The 22,070-nt window shown below is 64.7% G+C and overlaps 1 protein-coding gene across 1 annotated transcript in view; it reads left to right on the top strand.

Moving 5' to 3' along the window:
- COL6A2 (collagen type VI alpha 2 chain) overlaps window positions 1-21,757 on the top strand; it is a 29,481-nt gene extending 7,724 nt beyond the window's left edge. Inside the window, 22 exon segments of the mRNA XM_031968780.1 lie at window positions 1,087-1,152; window positions 1,326-1,379; window positions 1,477-1,521; window positions 2,643-2,762; window positions 2,853-2,987; window positions 4,293-4,346; window positions 4,840-4,902; window positions 5,226-5,288; window positions 5,601-5,690; window positions 6,436-6,639; window positions 7,270-7,365; window positions 7,953-8,015; window positions 8,688-8,732; window positions 9,286-9,321; window positions 9,868-9,930; window positions 10,356-10,418; window positions 10,580-10,615; window positions 11,041-11,086; window positions 11,713-11,865; window positions 12,013-12,471; window positions 13,249-13,287; window positions 20,213-21,757. Of these exon segments, the coding sequence (XP_031824640.1) occupies window positions 1,087-1,152; window positions 1,326-1,379; window positions 1,477-1,521; window positions 2,643-2,762; window positions 2,853-2,987; window positions 4,293-4,346; window positions 4,840-4,902; window positions 5,226-5,288; window positions 5,601-5,690; window positions 6,436-6,639; window positions 7,270-7,365; window positions 7,953-8,015; window positions 8,688-8,732; window positions 9,286-9,321; window positions 9,868-9,930; window positions 10,356-10,418; window positions 10,580-10,615; window positions 11,041-11,086; window positions 11,713-11,865; window positions 12,013-12,471; window positions 13,249-13,287; window positions 20,213-20,811 (2,592 nt within the window). The 3' untranslated portion in view covers window positions 20,812-21,757.
- Window positions 21,758-22,070: the final 313 nt, after the last annotated feature.

Genomic DNA, 22,070 nt, shown 5'->3' with positions numbered 1-22,070 from the left:
CAGGAGGGCCTAGGGCCACCTGCCAAGGCCCTGATCCGCCTGGTCCGCCTGAGTCCTTTGTTAGCTGTAACTGTCCCAACCCCAGAGACCCCCGGCCTAACACGGAGGCCCGGCCCCGGCAAGGCGGACTCCCCGGCCCGGCCCCGGCAAGGCGGACTCCCTGGCCCGGCAAGGTGGACTCCCTGGGCCCTGGCCCCGGCCCCAGGCCTGGCCCTGGCAAGGTGGACTCCCTGGCCTGGCCCTAGCAAGGCGGACTCCCCGGCCCGGCCCCGGGAAGGCGGACTCCCAGGCCCGGCAAGGTGGACTCCCTGGCCTGGCCCTGGCAAGGCGGACTCCCTGGCCTGGCCCTGGCAAGGCGGACTCCCTGGCCCGGCAAGGTGGACTCCCTGGGCCCTGGCCCCGGCCCCAGGCCTGGCCCTGGCAAGGTGGACTCCCTGGCCTGGCCCTAGCAAGGCGGACTCCCTGGCCCGGCCCTGGCAAAGCGGACTCCCTGGCCCGACCCTAGCAAGGCGGGCACCCCGGCCCGGGCCGCTCTCTGCCTGCAGGGGCTCGGCCTCCATGGCGGCCCCGAGAAGGCGCTTCCTCCAACAAATCCGTGGGTGACGGTCGTGGGGCTTCTGAGGCAGCCTCGTGGCCCAGACTCCCGGGGAGAACAAGCAGGGAGGGACCAGAGCAGTCAGAGTCTGGCTGAGGGAGCAGAAAGCTTCATTCAAACAGGTCCATGTTCGGTGCTCATTAGCATATGCTAATCATTAATTAAGGAAGTGGAAACACCCCCATTGCCTCTGACCCAGTGGGTCCCAAGCCGGAACAAGAGGCTCCTTCACAGCAAAGACCTTCCCAGGTCGCAGAGTCCCCATCTCTAGGGGCGGGAGCTAAGTCAAGTCGGAGTCGGACTCGGCGAGGGCAGGCGGGCCATCGGCCTCCTTCCTCCTCCGTGAGCCGCCGGGCAGTCGCTGCCTCCGTCGTCCGCGGTCGCTTCGGGCTCCCTGGCTGACCACAGTCCGGGCCCTTCCAGGGAGGGCTGGCGAGGGGGCAGAGGGCGCCCCCTCCTCGTCCTGACAGGTCTCTCCCGGTCCTTTCCAGTGCTACAAGGTGAGCTGCCTGCAGATCCCGGGCCCCGCCGGCCCCAAGGGCTACCGCGGACAGAAGGTGAGTCACACTTGCGGTCACCCCAGCCTCAGGAAGGGTTTCTCGGGGGGGGGCTTCCTGGGGGGGGCGCTTGGTGGGCCGGGGGGGGATGGAGAGGGGGGGGGGGAGGGGGCCCCCGGCCATGGGCAGGCCCAGCCTCCTCTCCTCACTGCTCTTTCCCGTGTTGTTTCCAGGGAGCCAAGGGGAACATGGGCGAGCCGGGCGAGCCTGGGCAGAAAGGGCGACAGGTGAGTGTGTGGTGTCCCCCTCCCCCTCCCGAGGGCCGGCGGGCCGGGGTGCTGCGGGCCCAGGGCACCCCCCACCTGCTCCTTCTCTTCTCTGCAGGGAGACCCCGGCATCGAGGGCCCCATCGGCTTCCCAGGCCCCAAGGTAAGCTCTCTGCGGGCGCGGGCGCGAGCCACTGAGGGCCGGTCTGCGGCAGGGGGAGCGCTCGGGCCTGAATCCCACCCGGCTGAGACCGGGGCTCTCGGACAAGCCCCAGGCAGCCGGACTCCGCTTCCTAACTGGCCTCGGGGCCCCCAGTGGGACCGGGAGAAAGGCCCAGTGGGTTTTCCCATCTCTGCCACTGACCCTGGGCCAGTGGCTTCTCCACTCTGGCCCTCGGTAGTTTTTCTTAAAATGAGGGGGGGACAAGCTCCTATCTGGGCCCCCCCACTAACTCCTGTGGTTCTGTCACCCGCTGGCCTCAGCTGCCCCGCCCTGCCCCCGTCAGGACAAGTTCTACACTGTAAAATGGGGTGAAATCGGCCAGAGCCGGTGTGGCCCCTCCTGTTGCGCCCCAAAATCAGTCCACGGGCTTCTCCCGCCTCCCTCCCCCAGGCCCCGGCCTTGTTGCCAAGGAAACAAAGGCCCGCTGGGACTTCCTGAAAGTTGGGGGGGGGGGGGTCGGAGAGCAGGCAGCCCCTCGCACAGGAGCACCGCCCCCATCAGGTCCGGGACTCGCCCTCTAAGCCCAACAGGGGGCAGTGAGAAGACTTAGGGGCCTCCCTCGGCCTGACCCGAAGCATGCTCCTATCCCCACCAGCATCAGTCCCCAGAGATCGGGGGGGGGGGGGGGGGAGCCTCAGCTCTCCCTGGCAGGACTCTGCCCCATCGTGCCCCAGGATTCCTCTCCTTGGCAAATGGGAACAACTGCCTCCCCGGGCTTTGGCCAGCCTTCTGTGGGAACGCACATGGTCTCCTCCTCCTCCCCCTTCTCTCTCTCCCTCCTCCCCCTTCTCTCCCTCCTCCCCCTTCTCTCCCTCCTCCCCCTTCTCTCCCTCCTCCCCCTTCTCTCCCTCCTCTATCTTCATCCTCCCCCTTTTTCCTCCTCCCCCTTTCTCCCCCTCACTCTTCCTCCCTCCTCTTTTCCTTTTGCTCCTTCCCCTTCCTCCCTTTGGGGAGGCCTCCCCTCGGGCTCTTCTCCACTCCCCTCCTCCCTTTGGGGGTTTTTAGCTAGTCCACATAAAGCTGGGATTCTCTGTAACTCTCTGTCTCTTCTCCTGCCTTAGGGCGTCCCTGGTTTGAAGGGCGAGAAGGTAAGCTGCCTCTGGGCTGTCACTGGGGGGGCTCCTTTTCAGGCAGAGCCTCCTAGTGCGGGGGAGCCCTTTCCTTCAGATAGGGACACTTGGGCAAAGCTCGACTCCTAATGAGATTAGTGGGGGGTGAGGGGGAGGAGTTGGGGGGGGGGCCCTGAGCATTTTGAGCCTTGCGAGGTACAGGGGAAGGGACCTGGCTCTGGAGACGAGGACCTGGCCGTGGGGGCGCAGGACCTGGCTTCAAGAGCCCCCATTATCACCCAGGTGCCAGGAGTTGGTCAGTTCTCTCCTGGACACCCGCCTCTGGGTGGGGCGTGGGTAAGGAGGGGCCAGTGAGCTGGAGTCTCTGCCACCTGTGGACACCAGAGGAGTGAGCCGAGACTAGGAGTATAAGCAGGCTAGCTCATGTCCTTCTGTGTGGGGGGTGAGATCTGGTGACGGAGAAAGTGGGGAAATCGACACCGATCCCGGCTGGCCCGGGAGTCATGCAGACAATGACCTAAACTTATCAGCACTGTGATCCCAGGGGCCATGGGGCTGGCCCCGACAGGGGACAGACGGGACAGAGGAGTGGGCCTTGCTGGGATCCAGACGGACCTGCTGCCTCTTGAGGACTGGGACGGCCTGGCCAGGGGCAGACCCTGGGCTCTCTTAAGTCTTGTACAGGACCTGGACTCTGGGGGGGGGGAGCGGGGAGGCATTCTGATGCCTGGGGCGGAGCCCCTGAGGCCCCAGACCCCGACCTCGCTCGCCCAGTGCCGACCCCCATGGTGTCGGCCTCCTCGTGAGACCAGAGCGTCTCGCTGTTCTCGGTCCCTCCCGCGGTAAGCTCGCTGTGGGTTTTGGAGGGAGGGGCCGCCATGTTCCTCTGGAAGCTGCTTGAGGCCAGCTGTGGGTGCCCCCACCCCCAAACACGGGAGGAAAGTTTGCCGTGGGTGGTTTTTACGTTTCCGGGACGAGTCTGTGACAGGGATTTCGAATAAGAAAATGGGTGCCCCCCCATGGGCACATCCCCCTCCCTGGGCTTCAGCTTCCCCACCTATAGCATGGGCGGGTGGCTCTGATGACAGTTGGGTTCCTTCCAGCTCTGACCTGGGGGTGACCGTCTGCTTGGACAAGTCCCTCTGGGTGTGTGCTCTAAACGAGCAGCTGAGGCCCGAGGAGGCCCCGAGGCCCAAGGAAGCCCAAGGAGACCCCGAGGCCTAGGAGGCCCCAAGGCCCTGAGGAGGCCCCGAGGTCCCAGGAGACCCAAGGAGGCCCTGAGGAGGCCCCAAGGCCCAAGGAGGCCCCAAGGCCCAAGGAGGCCCCAAGGCCCCAGCCCACCCCTTCTCGCAGGGCAGTTCTTTGGGCTGAGTTAGGCTCTGGAGCCTGTTTGGTCCACACGGTCACCAGGAGGCCACAGGCCGGAGGAGGCTGCTGGGGCCGATGGCCCACGGGAGCCACAGGGGAGTTTGGGGGGTGACACTCTGGGGCCTGTGCTGGCCCTGCTGACCATCAGACCCCAGGCCGTTCCCACGGCCTCTCAGTGCCCCAGCAGCTCCTGAGACCCCAAGGTCAGGGGAGTCCCTGATCCCCGGGGACCCTCCACCGGCCACTTCCTCACTCTCCTTCTTCCTGCTCTAGGGAAAGCGGGGACGCATCGGCCCCCCCGGCTGCAAGGGGGACCCCGGTGACAGGGTAAGCTTCTCTTCTGTTTGGGCCCCATGCCAGAGAGGCCGTGCCCCAGAAGCCCGGGCTCTCCTGGGGGCACAGGGGAAGGCCCTCGGAGGCAGGGAGGCCGGGGCTAAGGTGAAACGGGAAGGGAGAAGCCCCCCCGGGCGTGGCCGGTCCCATGGGCAGCTCACGTGCCCTCTCTGGGTCAGGGCCCCCGGAAGGGGCCCCCAAGCCCCTTAGGGCTGTGACCAGCGGAGAGCGGGGCCACACCCAGATATCCAGAGGCCTCAAAGCTCTGAGCAGAGCCCGCTGGAGAGGCCAGGAAAGCAAAGGCCGAGGGGCCCAAAGGGGGGCTTTGTGGGGAGGGGCCCAAACGGGGGCTTTGAGGGGCGGGGCCTCCGAGCGCAGGCACGTCCTGGAGCGCTGCCCCCCCCCCGCCCTGGCTGGGGCTCAGGAGGGTTCTCCTCCCCACTCCCCCACGGCTGGGGCTCCTCATCCCTGACCGTGTCTTGCACAGGGCCTGGACGGTTACCCAGGGGAGGCCGGGAGCCCAGGAGAACCAGGCGACCAGGGCAGCAAGGTAAGTGGCGTCCCCGACCCCCCGCGGAAGCCCCGCCACCGAGGCCTTCCCTCAGCCAGCCTTCCTGGGCCGGCCGGGCTGAGGGCTGCGGCTGGGAGAGAAGCGAAGGCTGACGGGACTCTCCCCTCCCCGCCTCCCCCTCCCCCCACACCCCCCTCTCCTGCCCCTCCCCCAGGCTTCCCCCCCAGCCCTGCAGCAGGCCCCCCTTCTCTCCCTGGGGCTCCCTCGCTGATGGTCCTGAGGGCCTCTGGTCTCCAGGGCCCTCCCTCCCCAGCCCCACTGGGCCCCGAGGGGCCGGCTCTGAAGTCCGTCTTTGCCTCCAGGGAGATTCGGGCCGCCCGGGCCGCCGCGGCCCCCCAGGACCAGATGGAGAGAAAGGGAGCAAGGCAAGTACGGGGGCCGTTGGGCGGGGCCCCACTAACGACACCCACCCAACCTAACCCTAACAATCCCAGAGCGGCTGGTCTGCAAAGGAAGGCCTGGGTTCTAGTCCTGCCCCCCTCCAGCTTGCTGTGTGACCCCGGGCAAGCCCCCGCCCTCTCCGAGCCTCCAGGAAGGGGAAGGCTGGCCCTTGGAGGTCGGGCTGGCCAAGCTCTCCGGGCTGCCCCTCCCCTGCCGGCTCCCGGCACAGACCCCGGCAGCCCGGGCCCCAGCGCCCCCCCCCCCAGGGTCTGACTCGGTTTTCTCTCCTGGCAAAGGGTTACCAAGGCAACAACGGAGCCCCTGGAAGTCCGGGTGTGAAGGGAGCCAAAGGGGGGCCAGGACCCCGAGGACCTCGTGGAGAGCAGGTGGGTCCCGAGCAGCTCCGGGGGCTTCTCCCCCCAGAAGGCGGCTCCTCCAGCACAGCCCCAGCCTCCCTCTCCCCACCAGGCTCATTTCTCATAACTTCCCCCTGGTCCTCAGGCTGGCAGCCAGCTGTGTCCCAAGGCCGCTGCCCCGTGCCCCGAGTGCTGCCCCCCTGCCTCATGTCCAGTGCTGCCCCCCTGCCCCGTGCCCCGAGTGCTGCCCCCCTGCCTCATGTCCAGTGCTGCCGCCCTGCCCCGTGCCCCGAGTGCTGCCCCCCTGCCTCATGTCCAGTGCTGCCCCCTACCCCGTGGCCAAAGTGCTGCCCCCCTTGGCGCAGCCACTGGCATATAACCAAAGCTCACTAAGTGCTGGGCACCTGAGCCTCCAGAGAGCCCGGGAAGTGCCGGCCGGCGCCGCGTTCTGGCCCTGCGCAGAGTTCAGAACTTTCGGACCCTGAGGGTGACAGGAGCTGCCCCCGCCCCCCGAGGGCTCCCCAGGCCTGAGGGCCACATCTGAGCTCTTGTGCCTCTGGAGCCATAACTAGGGTGGGCACTTGGGGCTTTGTGCCAGATGGACGATTTTGGAGGGGCCAAGAAGCCCCCTCAGCCCCCTCCCTTACTCCTCCCCCCATCGCAGCCTCTGTGAGTCCCGCCCAGACCCCCCTCCCCCGCATACCCGGGTCCCAGGCTGCTGCCTGTGGGTCGCTGGGAAGGGACCATCCCCTTCAATGGCATTTCTCTCCTCCAGGGCCGTAGAGGAGATCCCGGGGCCAAAGGCGGCCCAGGAGATGACGGGCCAAAGGGAGAAAAGGTGAGTGAGCTTGGGCACGGAGGGAAGGTCAGGGCCAGAGAGCGGAGCCTCAGGAGCCCCCCGATTCCCCCTCCAAGAGCCTCGGCCAAGCCCTTTGGGATTCTCATGGCTGGCCCTTCCCCTCCTCAGTTTCCCAGTCTGTAAAATGGAGTGAGTATGGAAGAGCGCTGTGTGAGGTCTGTGTGCCTCGCTCTACCTCAGTTTCCCCGTATGTCAGTGAGGGGCTGAGCTCTCACGCTGTGACTCTGTGACTCAGGGAAGAAGAAGGGGCTCCCAGGAGCCTCTTGGGGCTGGAGCCGGTCACTGGGGGCCAAGCCCGGCTCTGCCGCCTCCCCTCTTACCTCTTCTCCAAATGGACAGTTATCTCTCGGGACCCAGGGGACCTTTCAGCCTGGAGGGCTCAGACCCCAGGACTCCATGGGAGGCTCAGGCCCCAGGGAGGAAGCTGCCCCTCCATGGAGGCTCGGACCTGGAGTTCTCGGGAGGGTGAAGGGTCAGCAGCGGGCCCCAGGTGTCCCCGGCCCTGCCCCAGCCTCAAGCTGGCCCGGCCTGTTCCCTGACAGGACCACGACCCGGGGACCCAGGGCCTGTGGGATCAGTTTCAAAGGCGTGGGTGGTGGAGGCTCAGGAGACACAATGGCCCTCACGATCCTGCCCCATCCTGAGCTGGTCCCACTGGCAGAGCTGCTGTCCTTGATGGGCAGGAGGGGCCAGGCCCCTGGGCTGGGGGAGGGGGGAAGGTGGGACTGAGCCAGGGCCCCCGGAACCTGAATCAGCACCAGGGACACTTCCCTTTCTGCACAGGGAGACCGAGGCATGCCGGGACCCAGAGGACCCCAGGGCAGCCCCGGAGAGCCCGGGAAGCAGGTAAGTTTGGGGCAAGAGCCTGGCCTGGGGTGGGGTGAGACCTCCCAGTCCCAGGAGTGCCCCCAGCCCCAAGTGGAGCCCCCTAGCCAGCCCCCAGAAAGTGGGGGAGTTGGGGCGCCCGGAGGGATCTTTCCTCACCCCAGCCCCCGAGCTCCTCACATTGGGGCAGAGCCGTCTGCCCTTAACCAGGGCCGGCTGCCTCAGCTCAGGGGAGCCATAGAGAGACCCTCCCCTCCCTAGCAGCAGGGGCTCCCTGCCCAGCCACAATAAGTGATCAGCACCTCAGGCACTCAGCTCAGGGGAGCCATGGAGAGACCCTCCCCCCCCCCCAGCAGCAGGAATAAGGGATCAGCACCGAGGACAGCGGCGCTCAGCTCAGCAGCCCCCAAATGCTTATCCCCAAACACCTCCAGGAGCTGCCTGCCCCCAGCCCCCGGCCCCGCCCACTCCTCAGGAGGGGGCAGGGGGCCCTAGCAGAGCAGGGAGGGGTGGGCCCGTCGGGGCTCTAGCTCAGCCCGGGACCCACTGGAAGAACCAGCCGGCAATGAGGGGCTCCTCACTTTCCCCTTTCTCATCCTTTCCCTCAGGGATCCCGTGGGGACCCAGGGGATGTCGGTCCCAGAGGAGACTCGGGGCCTCCCGGACCCAAGGTAGGTGTGGCCCCAGCCCAGCCTGTGGCTGCCTCTCAGTCGGGAGACTTGGGGTCAGGCTGGGCGCGCTGGGGCTTCTGAGGGCGGGAGGCAGAAAGGAGGGCCCTGGTCCCTCAGCTGTGAGCCAGGAAGCCACAGGACCAGCACCGCCCGTGGGAGGAAGCCCCCCCCCCAGTCCCCAGCACCGCCTGCGGGAGGAGGCCCCCCCAGAATCCCCAGCACCTCCTGCAGGAGGAGCCCCCCAGAGTCCCCAGCACCGCCCGCAGGAGGAGGCCCCCCGAGAGTCCCCAGCACCGCCCGTGGGAGGAGCCCCCCCCCAGAGTCCCCAGCACACAGTTTTTACCCTTTGGACAGCACCCAGATAACAGGGCGCACCCCGCTTGGTGCTAGCCATTTCCCCTCTCTGGTGGCTCCCTCTAAGAGGCCACTGGGCTAACCGGCCTCCCTAGCCCCCCCACACCCACAAGGCCGTGTTTATCCTCTTCTGATCCTCCTCCTCCTCGCAAAGACCCCGCCCCCAGGGAAGCAGTTCTTGCCCGCTCTCCCAGGGGACCCTGGGCCCCCCACTCCTCTGCCTCCCATGCGGAGGCAAACCTGAACTCCACAGCCTCAAAGCCCCCCAGAAAAGCGTCTGGCTGACATGCAGACCAACAGGGAGCACTCCTTCCCTAGGGAGACGGGGGAACTCCAGCTGGTCTGGGACCTCAGGGAGAGCCGGTAAAGCAGCCTGGAGCTGGCGAGAGAGAAGCACCTCGCTGGGGGGGGGGGGTGGATGAGAGAGCAGAGCTCATGAGGATCTGCTCTCAGAAAATGGCCGAAGCACTCAGACAAGGGAGACGAGGGCTAACTCTGTGGCTGGAGGCGAGGAACATCGAGGGGGAGCCAGGGCTGACGTGGGGAGTGGAAGAGGAGGGAGGAGGGAGCTTAATCAGAGACCCTGAACCCCTTCTCAGAGGCTGGCCACTGAGCCAAAATATCCTAGACCAGGTGGGAGAAGACTTGTGGGGTCCCTAAAACAGGTGGAGGTGTGGACATCCTGGCTCACACATCGGGAGGAGGGAGGGAGGGAGGGAGGGAGGGCTTGATAAAGGGCAGCCTGGCTAGCTGGGACAGAAGCGTGGCCAAACCCCGGGTCCCTGCTGCCTAAGGACAGGCTGGAGGGGGCCTGGCTCTGCAGGGGGGTCTCCCCAGAAGCTCTGACCCCCAGCCCCTCAGAAGGGGGAGGTCTTTTCTTTCTGGGCATCGTTGATCTGGTGTGTTTATTTCACAGGGAGAAAAAGGCGAGCCCGGCCCCCCCGGCCCGGAGGTACGGTGCCTTCCTTCTGTGCCTTGGGTTGGGAGGGTCCGGGGAGCGGCGGGGTCTCCGTGCTCTCCCAGAGCGGGGCGGTCAGTCAGGAGCCCGGACCTTGGTCGGAGGCCTTTGTACCTTGGGGATAACAGCGCCCACTCCAGCTCCATCCTAGGGAGGCCACACTGGCTGAGCCTGGAAGCGATCACAGGATCCGAGGGGGGACGGAGCCCGTGGGGGGCAGTGTCCATTTGTCCAGGCTCGGGCTGGTCTCCAGGCCGGGGGTGCTCGTTTCTCCCGCCCCAGCTCGGGCTTTGCCCCTCCCTCTGGGCCTGGGGCCGAGCCCGGGAGAGACGGCACTGCCCACCACGAGCCGGCCTCTGCTGAGGAAGGCTGGGCCTCCCCCCAGCACCAGGGGCTTCCTGAGGGACCCCCGGCCCCTCGGTCAGTCTCCCTGGGACCAGCAAATGGCTCTGACTCCCACACTCGCCGCCGAGTTCCGAGGGAAGCGGGCTCTTCCCAAGCCGCCCCCGTCCCCAGAACTGCCTTCTCTTGTACCCACAGGGCCCACGAGGCGACTTCGGCATCAAAGGAGCTCCCGGGAAGAAAGGAGAGAAAGGAGAGCCTGTGAGTCCGAAGCCCCGGACCCCAAGCCCTGTGGAAAGGGGGAGGCCAGGAGGGCCCGTGGGGGGGAGGAGCCTCGGGCCTGGGTTCAGATCTCAGCTCGGACCCTCACAGCCAGGGGGGAAGGGCGATCACCAGACCCTCAGCAAGCGGGCAGGGAGAAAGGCCTGCCTGGGTCCCTTGGAGGCAATAGGTGGGCCAGGGCCGGGAAGGCCTCAGCCGGCCCTTGGGTTCTGGCCTCCGCCGCCTCAGCCCCTGCCCTCTGACCCCTACCTTGGGGGGGGCCGCCCACCAGGATGCGGTGTCTCCGTGACCACATCCACCCCTGGGGGAGTCGGCCTCCCTGCCTCCCTCGGTGCTCACTGAGCTCCCCTCTGCCAGATTCCGGTGTCCTTTGTAGCCCGCTCATTGGGACCTTTCCTTTACAGGCGGATCCTGGTCCCCCCGGAGAGCCTGGCCCCAGAGGCCCCAAAGGAGCCCCCGGCCCAGAGGTACTGCCCCCGCACCGGCCCCAAAAGTCCGCAGGCCCTCGGCCCCCAGTGGGCCAGCGCCGCGTCCCCCAGCCCCCAGTCTCGGCCCCTGTGCAGAGGAGGCCGCTGGCCCCCCGGAGCTGCTGACAAAGACCCTAATCCCAGATTTCTTCCTCCCCTAGGGTGAACCTGGCCCCCCTGGAGACCCCGGCCTGACGGTACGTGAGCCTAAGGTGGAGGGAGGGGGCTTGGTCCCAGCATCCCCTCCTGGGGAGGGAAGGGAAGGGGGGCCAAAGGTCCTGGCTCTGAGGCCACTGTCCTGGGAAGGCCTCTCCTCCTATGGGGCGGAGGAGTCCCCTTTAGCTCCCGGCCGGTGCCTTGGCTTGGGGGGAGCAGCTGGAGGCTCGATGCCCTCTCGATGCCCCCACAAGGGGGCTTGGTGCCCCATGAGGAGGCTTAGTGCCCACTTGGTGCCCCCGTGAGGAGGCTCGGTGCCCACTTGGTGCCCCCTGTGAGGAGGCTCAGTGCCCACTCGGTGCCCCTGTGAGGAGGCTCAGTGCCCTCTCGGTGCCCCTGTGAGGAGGCTCAGTGCCCTCTCGGTGCTGCCAGCGAGGAGGCTGACCCAGCCTTTGCTCTCTGGCAGGAGTGTGACGTCATGACCTACGTGAGGGAGACCTGCGGCTGCTGCGGTGAGCCCGGCACCTTTCCCCCAGCCCCCTTCAGGCAGACCTGGCTGGCACTGCCCGGCACTGGGCACCTCCTGGCGATGAGCCCAGGGTGGGGTCCACAGCCGGCATTTGTTAGGAGCCAGCTCTGAGTCAGACGAGAAAGGCAGGGGAGCGCAGTGGGTAGGGACTGGCCCTGGGGTCTGGAAGGGGTGCCCCCGGTGGCCTGGGGACGCCGAGCAGGATGGACCTCCCAGGGCTCCCCAAGGCTGGGGTGGCTGCCTGCCTCAGCCCCTGGGAAATCACCGCCCAGAGGAAATGGTCCCGGGTCACTGCCAGGACTGAGATAAACTCGGAGTGTTTGGTCCCGACAGGTGGGGGGGGCGGAGCGGGCAGGGCATGGGGCGGGGCAGAAACGGCCCTTCCTTGATCCGCCCCGGGGCACGAGCTGGACTGCCCATGGTCAGCAGCAGCTGCCCTCTGACCTCTCCCTTCCCCCTGACTGGGGTCGGGCTCAGCCTTCAGGTGTCCCGGGAAAAAGGGAGATTCTGCTCCTCCCCCAGAGCCCAGGCAGGGGTGGGAGCAGGAGCCGCTCCCTCGGCGCCCGCCACTGACCCCGGACCCCTTCTCTCCCTCTTCTCCCTTCCCAGACTGCGTGAAGCACTGCGGAGCCCTGGACATCATCTTTGTCATCGACAGCTCGGAGAGCATCGGCTACACCAACTTCTCGCTGGAGAAGAACTTTGTCATCAACGTGGTCAACAGGCTGGGCTCCATCACCAAGGACCCCAACTCTGACACAGGTCAGCCTCCCTGCCGGGGGGACGCCCTTACTGGGTTCCCACAGCTTGCGGGGCCCCAAGGGACCAGATGACGGGGGTCTGGGGAGCCCCGCCCCCCTCTTCCCCCCGGAAGAGCCGCCCCCAGCCCGTGCTCTCGCCCCCCCCCAGGGACACGCATCGGGGTGGTCCAGTACAGCCATGACGGCACCTTCGAGGCCATCAAGCTGGACGACGAGCGCATCACCACCCTGTCCCAGTTCAAGGAGGAGGTGAAGAAGCTGGAGTGGATCGCGGGGGGCACGTGGACGCCCTCGGCCCTGAACTACACCTACAACGAGCTCATCAAGGGCGGCCGGCGCAAGAAGACCAAGGTGTTCGCGGTGGTCATCACGGACGGGCGCCACGACCCCCGCGACGACGAGCAGTCGCTGACCGCGCTGTGCAACACGGTGGAGAACGTGGTGGTCACCGCCATCGGCATTGGGGACATGTTCAACGAGCATCACGAGAGCGAGAGCCTCCGCTCCATCGCCTGCAACCAGAAGGGCCAAGTGCGCAACATGACGCTCTTCTCCGACCTGGTGGCCGAGAAGTTCATAGACGAGATGGAGACCTTCCTGTGCCCAGGTCGGTGCCTTGGGGCTCTGCTCCCGGGGAGGGGGCGTCCGGTGGGGAGGGGGCGCCATCAGGGAGGGGCACCTTACAGGGAGGGGGAACCCCCCCAGAAAGCAGGAAAAGAGGGGCCATACCCAGGAGAAGGATGTGCCCCTGCAGGGGTCTTGTGCCCTGAGACTTAGGGAGAGGGGGTGGGGGGCCTGAGCCCAGAACCCCTGGGCTGACCCGCGGCCTGGCCTCTCCCCACTGTAATGAGGGCTTTGCCCCCGTAGCCGCCCTGCCCCGTAGCACCGATGGGCCTTGTGGGCAGACCAAGCAGCCGACATCACGGCCAGTCAGGGTCCGAGGCAGGATTCTCACTCGGGACTTTCCCAGTCCCAACGTTCTGTCCACTGCAGCGAGGGGAACATCCCCCCCCCCTTGTCCTGGCGCCCAGGACGCCCACATCCGGGGCTCAGGGGGGCCCAGAACAAGCGAGCTCGGCCCCGGCTTCCCCTGGGGCCCCCCCATCAGTGGGGGTGGAAGGAGGGGCCAAAAAGCAAGAGTTGGTGGGGCTCTCAGGCAGGCACTGGCTGCAAAGGCCTTCGCTCGCCCCCTCTTCAGCCCTGGTTAGTGACGGGGCAGGCTCCTCCCCCCCCGCCTCCGTTTCCCCGCTTGTGAAAGGGAAGCTCTCACTCCCAAAGTTCCTTCTGGCCCCAAACCTACGACCCCACGAGTGGGTCAGAAAGCCCCCGCCCGGGCACAAGCCGGAGAAGGGCCCCCCTCATCCCGTGCTTTTTGCTCTTCCAGATCCTCAGATCGTCTGCCCTGATCTCCCCTGCCAGACAGGTAATGCCGGGGTGCCTCGCCCTCCCTCCCCCCCATCCCCTGTCCCTCCATCCCGTCCCCCCCATCCCGTCCGCCCTCCCCCCCCGTCCCTCTGTCTGTCTGTCTCCCACACACACTCTTTGGAGGGAAGGGAGCCAGCCGGCACTTCCCCTTCCCTCCAGTGACCCTAGTGGGACGGCTCGAATTCGCGGCTGTCTCGTCCCGTTTGCTCCTGGCCTGTGGCCCCAGGCTGCTTCTCTCCACTGATGAGAAGATGGGGGGGCTGCCCACTCGGCTTCCTGCCGGCCCCTCAGAGCCTCCAGGGCAGGGGACGAAGCACAAAATGAGGAGGGGGTCCGTCTCCCGGGGGCCTGTGGAGGGGGAGGGGAGGCAGGACGGGCGACCTCACTGGAGCCCTCTTTCCGCCATCTCTCCGCCCCTTCTATCCTGCAAGAGCTCAGAGCTCGGGCCTGGGCACCTCCCCCCAGGGGGCACAAGCTCTCGGCGGTTCCTGCTGCCTCTGGGAGTCTTGGGCCCCCAACTGCTGGCTCCGAGGGGGTCAGAACCGCTTCCCTCTTGTTGCTGGGTCAGGCCTCGGGGGAGACAGCAGGGGCTCCCGGAAGAGTCTTCGCTGCCCGAAACCCCCAGCTCTGGGGGAAAGGAGTTGGTGGGGTAGCCTCAGACGGACTTGGGGCTAGCCTGAGAGCCGGAGGCCGGCCTAAACTCATGGGGACAGGGGAGTCTTCTCCGGCAGAGCTCCTATAGTCAAGGGCGGGAAGAGATCCCGGCCCATTCCTGGTACCGAGCTGGCACGGCGGGGGGGGGGGAGCTGTGAAGGGAGGGGAGGGAGAGAAGGCCGGCCCTGGGGAGGCACCTTCCAAGATCCAGTCCTCCCACCGTAACCCAGGGGCTCGGGATGGGCTCGTAGAGCCCTGAGAGCAGCCCCCAGCAGACGTTAAGCCCCTCCCGGCAAATGTTCAGCTCCCCCTGACTCCCGCGGAGGCCGCCCTGTCTGTCTGGCTTACTCTGGTTCAGGTCTCAGGGCAGCCCCCATAGAGAGCGTGGGAGACCTGGGGTCACTTCAGGCCAGGTAGGGGTCTCAGGGAATGGCCAGGCTGACTTGGGGACCCCAGACCCTCAAAGTGCTCCTGCAGTGTCTGTGGGCAGGCCCTTGCACTGGTCGTCAGCTCGGAGGGCCCAGGGGTCACCATCAGCCTGGCTCTCGGCCCCTTTCCTGGACAGCAGGTCCGGCAGGTGTCTGGGCAGGAGCCAAAGTGTGGAGGTGAGGTCTGGTGCCGGCTAAAGGCAGAGCAAAGGCCTTGTCCGCCGCAGAGTCACGGCCTGGGACCGGTCGGAGGCTGCCCTTTGCCGGGCCAGACTTGGGGTCCCACGCTCACCCCTCTCCCCAGCAGGACGCTTCTTCCTTCGTTCCTCCAAGGCGCCCGTCGCTCTGCCCGAGCCCAGGCCGGAGCCACCCGAAGCCAATAGCAGAATGTAGGCAGGGCCCCCGGTTTGCTCCATAGCCCCCTCCACTCGCTCGGACAGAGGCCGGCTTCTCTGAGGAGGTGACCTGCTATTTCAGCTGCCCCCCAAGGGGCTCCCCCTTCCTTGAGGCAGACTGGGGCCCTTCCTAAGGGATTTGTGCCAGCCTTTGATGCCCCTTTAGCCTGGTCAGTTCCCCAAGGGCTTGGCTGTTCTGGCCCACCTGGGCTCCCCTCCTCGGGTGGGCCGCCCCTTGTGCCCAGAGCTGGCCTGCCCGAGGGCTGTGAGCTCGGGGCTGTTCCCCCGGCAGCAGAGGGGGCTGCTCGCTGACCAAGGCCCGTCCCTGTCCCGATTCCTCTCTGACGCCATGACTAATGGCGCTCGTGGGGCGCAGTCTGTGACTGGGGCCCGATGGGACCGAGCAGCCCCACGGGCCGCCCTCCGTCACCCCGTGAGCACCATGTGCCGCCGAGTGGCGGCTGGAGGGACCCGAGGAGAGGCGAGTCGCCCGACCCTCCTCGTGCCACCTGCCTGTGGCACTTGCTGACGGTGACCACGTGGCCAAAGCCGAGCCCCCCCTCCCAAAGCCCCCAGATGGAGTTAACTGATTTCTAGATGAAAATAGTTTGGTTTTTATTTTTAATGGAAAATCAAATTAACCCTTGAGGGTTTTTTATCAAAACAGAGTTTGGTCAGCCGCGCCCACCCACTTGAGTAAGGAGCCAGCCCAGCTGGCCTCCTGGCAGCCCAGACACAGCCAGAGCAGGCCGGGACTTTTAATGAGCTGACCGGACCTTTGGGGGCTGTGTACTCACAGCCACTTGAGGACCATCTCCCCCCCCCCCCCAATGAGGCCCAGGTGGATTTTCACTGACCAGGGTCCAACTTCTGAGAGGGCCGAGCTGCTTTGGGCTCTTCCCAGCAATGAGAGGAGCCCCAGTCAGAAAGTTCGGCCGGCTCCCTCCGTCCCTGCCTTACCGGTGGGCGAGAGCAGGACAACGGGTCCCGGAGGCCCTTCTTTAAGCTCCAGGCCGCCAGGGGTACCCCAAGACAAGAGACCCATGACCCGTTTGCACGCATCCGTGTCTCAGGCTGCGTGTGCCACTGGCGGCTCCCGGCCCCGTGACCTCGGGCAGATCCCTGGTCTGAGCCTCAGTTTCCATCCCCGTACGACGAGCAGGTTGGACCGGATAAGTCTCCACGGTCTCTGGCCACTCGCAGCCTGACCGTGTGGCCCACGTGGCTCAGGGGCCTGGGGGCGGAGCTTCCCCTCCATCGGGGGACCGCCGTCACCTTGGGCCGCCGTCCATCAGGCCGGAAGCGGTCAGGGAATGCCCTAAAATCTACTTTTGACGCTCACTTGCAGATGGGGAGCCGCCTAGCGGCGAAATCCCAGTCACTTTCCTCCGCACAGAAGAAGGGCCCGCCATATCTTTCCCCAGGACCATCCCCCTGATCGAACAGTTGCTAAACTCCACCAAGCACAGCCAGGACCCCGCGGCGTACTCCCAGCTGGTGGCCGTCCTGGTCTACACAGCCGAGCGCGCCAAGTTCGCCACCGGAGACGAGAGGCAGGACTGGATGAACTTGTTCATCGACACGTTTAAGATGGTGCACAGGGACATCGTGGGGGATCCGGAGACGGTGCTGGCCCTCTGCTGAAGGGCCCCCTAGATCGCGCTTCCGACGTCCGGAGCCAGGATATGTCGTGTGCAGCCGGGTCTCGTTATCTCACCCCCCCATCCCTGGCAGCAATATGGCAGCCAGACCCAGGCCCCGATTCAGGGGAAGGGGAACCCGCTCTCCCAAGATTCCGAGGGAGCCTGGAGGAGGGGTGAGGTAACGAGTCCAGGCTGGACATCGCATATCGGTGACGTATACTTTACAACATGTATTACACGTAGACAAAAGTGCTCTATACATAGATTGATATAAGGATCGCCTTTCAACGGCCCGGGGAACATCCCCCGATGGCGCCATTAAATAAGCTAATGTTTGTGCTGCAAATGAGGGACCGCGTAGAAACCCCTGGAAGTGATGTGTACATTTCAGGCGTTATGCTATTTATTTAAATAAATCAGGGCAAGAGAATCCTTCCTGTGCCGCCAAATTCAGAATTCAGCTTTTGGGCCGTCCCCGAAACCTCTGGCTCCCCTTCCCAAAGCCTGGGCAGCCGCCACTGCCAGGCCGTCGAACAAAGGAGAAAGCCCCCGTCCAGCCGGCCCACCGGCGGACATCTGGCTGTCGGAAAGGAGCCCGGCGACGGCTGAAGCCCGAGGCCAGTCGACGTGGCTGACGTACTGTGGGCAGAAACACGGGTGACGAGAGCCCCGGCCACTCCCCACCGCCGCCGCCGGTCTCGGCTTGGAGTCTGTGGCCACGTAGCGCAGAACGGCCCTCGGCGCGCAGAGTGGAGCGGGGAAAACGGTGCCCCCTTTCCAAGCGAAGCATTCCTCCCCCGAGCCTCACCGGCCCGTTTTTGCACTTGCTGTTTATTCTTTGGAGATTTTCCTGGCAGGTCAGAGGAGAAAGCAGCTGTTCGCTTGAGTCCCAATGTGGGCCCGGGTGCTTCTGTGCACCTTCTCCACCCGGTTTCCACTGTGACTGTCTGTGCCTTTTCTGTGTTGTGTTCTATCTGCTGCTTAGTGACTTCCTCGGTGCTACTTTAGAATCTTGAGGAACGTGCACCCCCACAGGGAGGGAGCCCCAGGAACTCATCTCACCTGCGGGGAACCTTGTATGTGAACCTCTTTGTCTTTTGTATGTTCCGTGTACATTAATATGTTAACAAAAGCTGCTCTCTGGTTGTCTGTGTCTCTCTTGTGGGGAGCCATGTCTTTGCGTGTCGTGGGGGAGGACGCTGGTGTGGCAGGGGAAGGGGAGTCGCAAGACCGCATCAGGGAGGGTCAGAGGGCAGCTTCCCCACCGGGGCTGAAAGCAGCTCGGACACAGACCCCTCAGTCTTTGGTACGCTCCTTCTAAGCGCAGGGGTCTGAACCGTAGGATGGCAGAGGGCAGGATGGAAGCGGTTCCACAGCAGCAGCTTCCTCAGACCGACTCCCATGGATGCTGAGCTGAGCCGGGTCAGATACGGCCCCAGGAGCCGGGTCAGATATGGCATCAGGAGCCCGTGATGGTCTTCAGGCTGGGATGAGGCTTCAGGGAAGGGCTTCGGGCCCTGAAGTGCGATCGGAGCCTTGCTCAATCCAAAGAATTTCCCATCAAACATTCCCATCCAAAGAATTTCCATCAAGACAGAGACTGGTGAGGGGAGGAGGTCACGAAGGTCCCGGGCGCAGGATGCCATCTGCCCTTCCCGGGACCCGCCGAGCAGGTGGAAGAAGAGAAAATTGGATCAAAGAGGCAGGAGGCTTGTCCCCGGGCACATAGCTCTTCCCCAGCAGAGCCAGGAGCTGAGAAATCCGTCTTCCAGCTCCTGGCCCCTCACTCCACCACACCAGATGTCGGAGAGCTGGGAGTTCTTTGTAGGGGGCCAACAGGAAGGCTCCACTGGCGGATGTGTCCGACTGATCCTACCGTTCTGCCCAATGACAGAGCCACTGGCTTTTGGGATCATCTCATCCACCCACCTTGTGTTACAGAGGAGTCAACAGAGGCACAGCTAAGCAAGGGGAGCCGCTTGTGCTTCTGCAGGTCCGCCGGGGGCTGCGCTGGAATCCAAACCGGGGTTCGAATGCTCCGTCTTCTCTGTGACCCAACAGCCAAACAGCCACCCCTTCTTCCCCCTGCAGACACAGCCATTTCCCAGTGTGGAAAGGCCTTCCCCACCCTCTCTGACTTTCAGGAAGATCACCTCCTGCAAGGTGAATTAAGAGTCATCCAAGGAAGCTTGCTCTCTATTAGCCTCAGAGGGAGGAAAGGGTTCAAATTCTACCTCTGACACTTACTGGCTGGTGTGAGCCAAGATGGGGATGGATGGGGACCCATCATCTTCCCATTGCCCCAGACAGAGAAGCCATCAGCCTGCATGGACATGGGGAGTTTCTCGATGGAAGTTCCCTCTAACCATGAAATTACAGGCATAAGTTTATTATTTTTTTTTAATGAAAAAAGATGAGGTTTTATTGGTTGGCGTTATGGAGGCTACAGCTTAAAATTTCTATAGACTTCAGGCCTAAATGGATACCATAGAATTGTTTTTTTTTGTTTGTTTGTTTTTTTGGTTTTTATTTAATAGCCTTTTATTTACAGGATATATGCATGGGTAACTTTACAGCATTAACAATCAGGCCTAAGTTTAAAAAGAGGGGTCCCCTCTTCTGGGAGCCCCATGTGGTTATCTTCACTGTCAGGTTAAAATGAAGAATAGAAGCCGTCTGGAGGGGAAAGTAACCAGAGGGTAGATGGAGGATGCCCAAAGTTGGGAGAAAGACTTGCTTTTCTGGTAGATAAAGAGTAGGAAGCTGGACCATGAGATGATTTTCTGTCTTCCTGTATCTGATTTCCTCCCAGGCCGTTGCCCGGCAGCCTGCTCCCAGGGAGGCAACGGCCCCCAAAGATGGAGGAGATCCCTCTCCCCAGTTATGTTCTAGTGACGGCTCAGAACCTGCGAGCTTTCCTTGTATTGTTTTGTGAACTCCAAAGTGCCTTCTAGATTTCATTTTATCGCCAAAACTAAGAGAAGGGCTTTGTCTTTGCACACAGTAGGTGCTTGATAAGTGCTTGTTGGGTTGACAAATTGACTGGAAGGTTGTATAGAGTATGCACAGAGGGGAACACCTGGAAATTGCCTTACAGACTAGGGACTGCCCAGAGGCTCTCTTCTCGCCCACAGGCACACGGGGGCTTTGGTTGATTGCCAGGGGCTGGGGGAAAGGGACCCTTTGGGATCAGGTGGGAATGTTTTAGGCTGGACCTTTGATCCCGTCCCGGTGTGAAAATTCCTTTTGCTGATGCAGACTGGCAATTTACAGAAAAATGGAGTCGTGGGGAAGGTTACCTGAGATTAACTCCAGGGGCCTTCCCGTGGTCACACAGCTAGGACGCGTCAGGGCAAGATTCGAGCCCGTCTTCCTAACTCTCTTCCGTGGCCCGTCGTCTCTAAGTGGCCAGCGTCCCCTCAAACACTCGCTATGATTTCGGGGAAATTGGGCCGCGGGCCGCTCCGGCACCAGATTGTTGCCTCGCTCGTCTTCCGTGGGGCCGCGGGCAGGTGGCGAGGAAAGGGGGAGGGGAGGAGGCCCTCTCCGCTGGGGTCTCTCGTCGTCCGTGGGGCTGCGTCCAACAGAGCTCTTGGCCCCGCCGGCAGGTGGCGAGAAACGGCGTCCGGGACGTGGCCGGAGGGGAGCTCGGCCATTGCAGAGTCCCGTGCCCGCTCTCCACGACGCTCCTGCGCGTCCCGTAGGCGTCCCAGCTCTCTCTGGGCGGGCTCCCTGCCCCCGTCTCCCGCACGGGGCCGCCCCCGCCCCCCGGCCCGTCACTGAACCTCTCCTTTCCTTCCCAGAACTGTACGTAGCCCAGTGCACGCAGCGGCCCGTGGACATCGTCTTCCTGCTGGACGGCTCCGAGCGCATCGGCGAGCGCAACTTCCACAAGGCGCACCGCTTCGTGGAGGAGGTGGCGCGGCGGCTGACGCTGGCCCGGCGGCACAACGACCCGCTGAACGCGCGGGTGGCCCTGCTGCAGTACGGCAACGAGCGCGAGCAGGAGGTGGTCTTCCCGCTCACCTCCAACCTGACGGCCATCCAGGGCGCGCTGAGCCGCATCCGCTACCTCAACTCCTTCTCGCACGTGGGCACGGGCATCATCCACGCCATCAACAACATCGTCATGGACCCGCAGGCCGGGGCGCGCCGCAACGCCGAGCTCTCCTTCGTCTTCATCACGGACGGCGTCACGGGCGAGCTGAGCCTCAACGAGTCCCTGCACTCCATGCGCAAGCAGGACGTGGTGCCCACCGTGCTGGCGCTGGGCGGCGACGTCGACATGGACCTCCTGCTGAAGATCAGCCTGGGGGATCGCGCCGCCATCTTCCAGGAGAAGGACTACGACAGCCTCTCCCAGCCCAGCTTCTTCGACAGGTTCATCCGCTGGATCTGCTAGCTCTGCACGAGTCCCGAGCGCCCCACCCCGCCCCCGACGTGCACGCGCCCCTGCTCCTCCCCTCCCACGGCCTGGAGTCTTCCTAGCCAACAGCAACTAGTCCCAAACTCTCAATGGTGCTAACAGAACACAAGGCGGAGGGCGCGCCCGTGACCTTTACCAAGCCTCTTCAAGTCGCCCCCCCCCTCCCGTGGGTGAGTGTGGGGGCCGCGCGGGTTATCCAAACCCGAGGCCGAGCCGGGTCGCCGGTGCCCCCCCTCCTCCTCCCGCGCTGCCTCGGATGACCCGATCGCCGACCTTCCGGTCCCGTCTCCGAGGCGGTTTCGTAGCCCGGGCCTCCGGGTGGAGGTGAGCGCAGGTCCCCAGAGCACGAGCAAACCAGCGTGGGCCGTGAGAGCCTCCAGCCAAGCCACGAGCAGGCGGAAGGCTTCCCGGTGCACCGAGGTCCCGCCGCCGCCCCACGCAAGGCTGCGGGGAGCTCACACCTGGGCCGCCCGCCTCCCCTCCAAAGCCTCCCAACAGTGAGACCACTACCTGCAAACCCCACCCCCTCCTTCCCAGCAGCCTCCTCACCAAGGTCCACAACGCGTGGACTTGATGCTTTCCGCTTCCTTGCTCTGTCCTTGCCGCTCTGCTCTCCCCTCCCCCCTTTGGGATCCAGGCCCTTTCTCCTCCTCCGATGGTTCCACCACCCCCAGGCAGCCTTCCCCGCGGGTGCCCGCTTGCTGGCGCCTTCCCTTTAGGGATCTCAGCCACCCCCCTTCCGTTCTGAGAGAGGACCGTCCTTCTCTGGGAGTGGGGGTGCTGCACCCTCGGAGCTTGGCTCGCCCCAGGGCAAGCCACGGGGAGCTGGGCGCCCCGGCCTCCTGCTCCCGCCGGCCCTTGGGTCTGCCCTCCCTCTCCCTACCACCGGGGCCCCTCAGCCTCCCTCGGAAAGGGCGGCCGAGCCGGGCCGGCCACCGCAAGCTGTGGCTGCCCTGGGCCTGGGGATGTGATTCCTGACACTGGGCTCGTTAGGACCCCCACGGCATGCCAGCGCCTTCCTACAAACCCTGCCCAGGCTGGGGGCCTCCTTGTTTTGGCCGGCCTCGATCCCCTCCCATGAGAAGCCACGGGATCCCCATGCTGCCCCCTCATAATTACATATTCTGGGGGGGGGGCTCAGCCACAGAACTAAAATCCAGCCCACGTCTTCTGGAAACAAACTTTGTGACAATTGACCAATAAACCTTTCTTACCTCCCAATACAAAGCAGCTTA

This window comes from Sarcophilus harrisii, chromosome 4 (genome assembly GCF_902635505.1).
Source record: "Sarcophilus harrisii chromosome 4, mSarHar1.11, whole genome shotgun sequence".
Classification (NCBI taxonomy): domain Eukaryota; kingdom Metazoa; phylum Chordata; class Mammalia; order Dasyuromorphia; family Dasyuridae; genus Sarcophilus; species Sarcophilus harrisii.
This window is presented reverse-complemented; position numbering and strand designations above follow the sequence as displayed.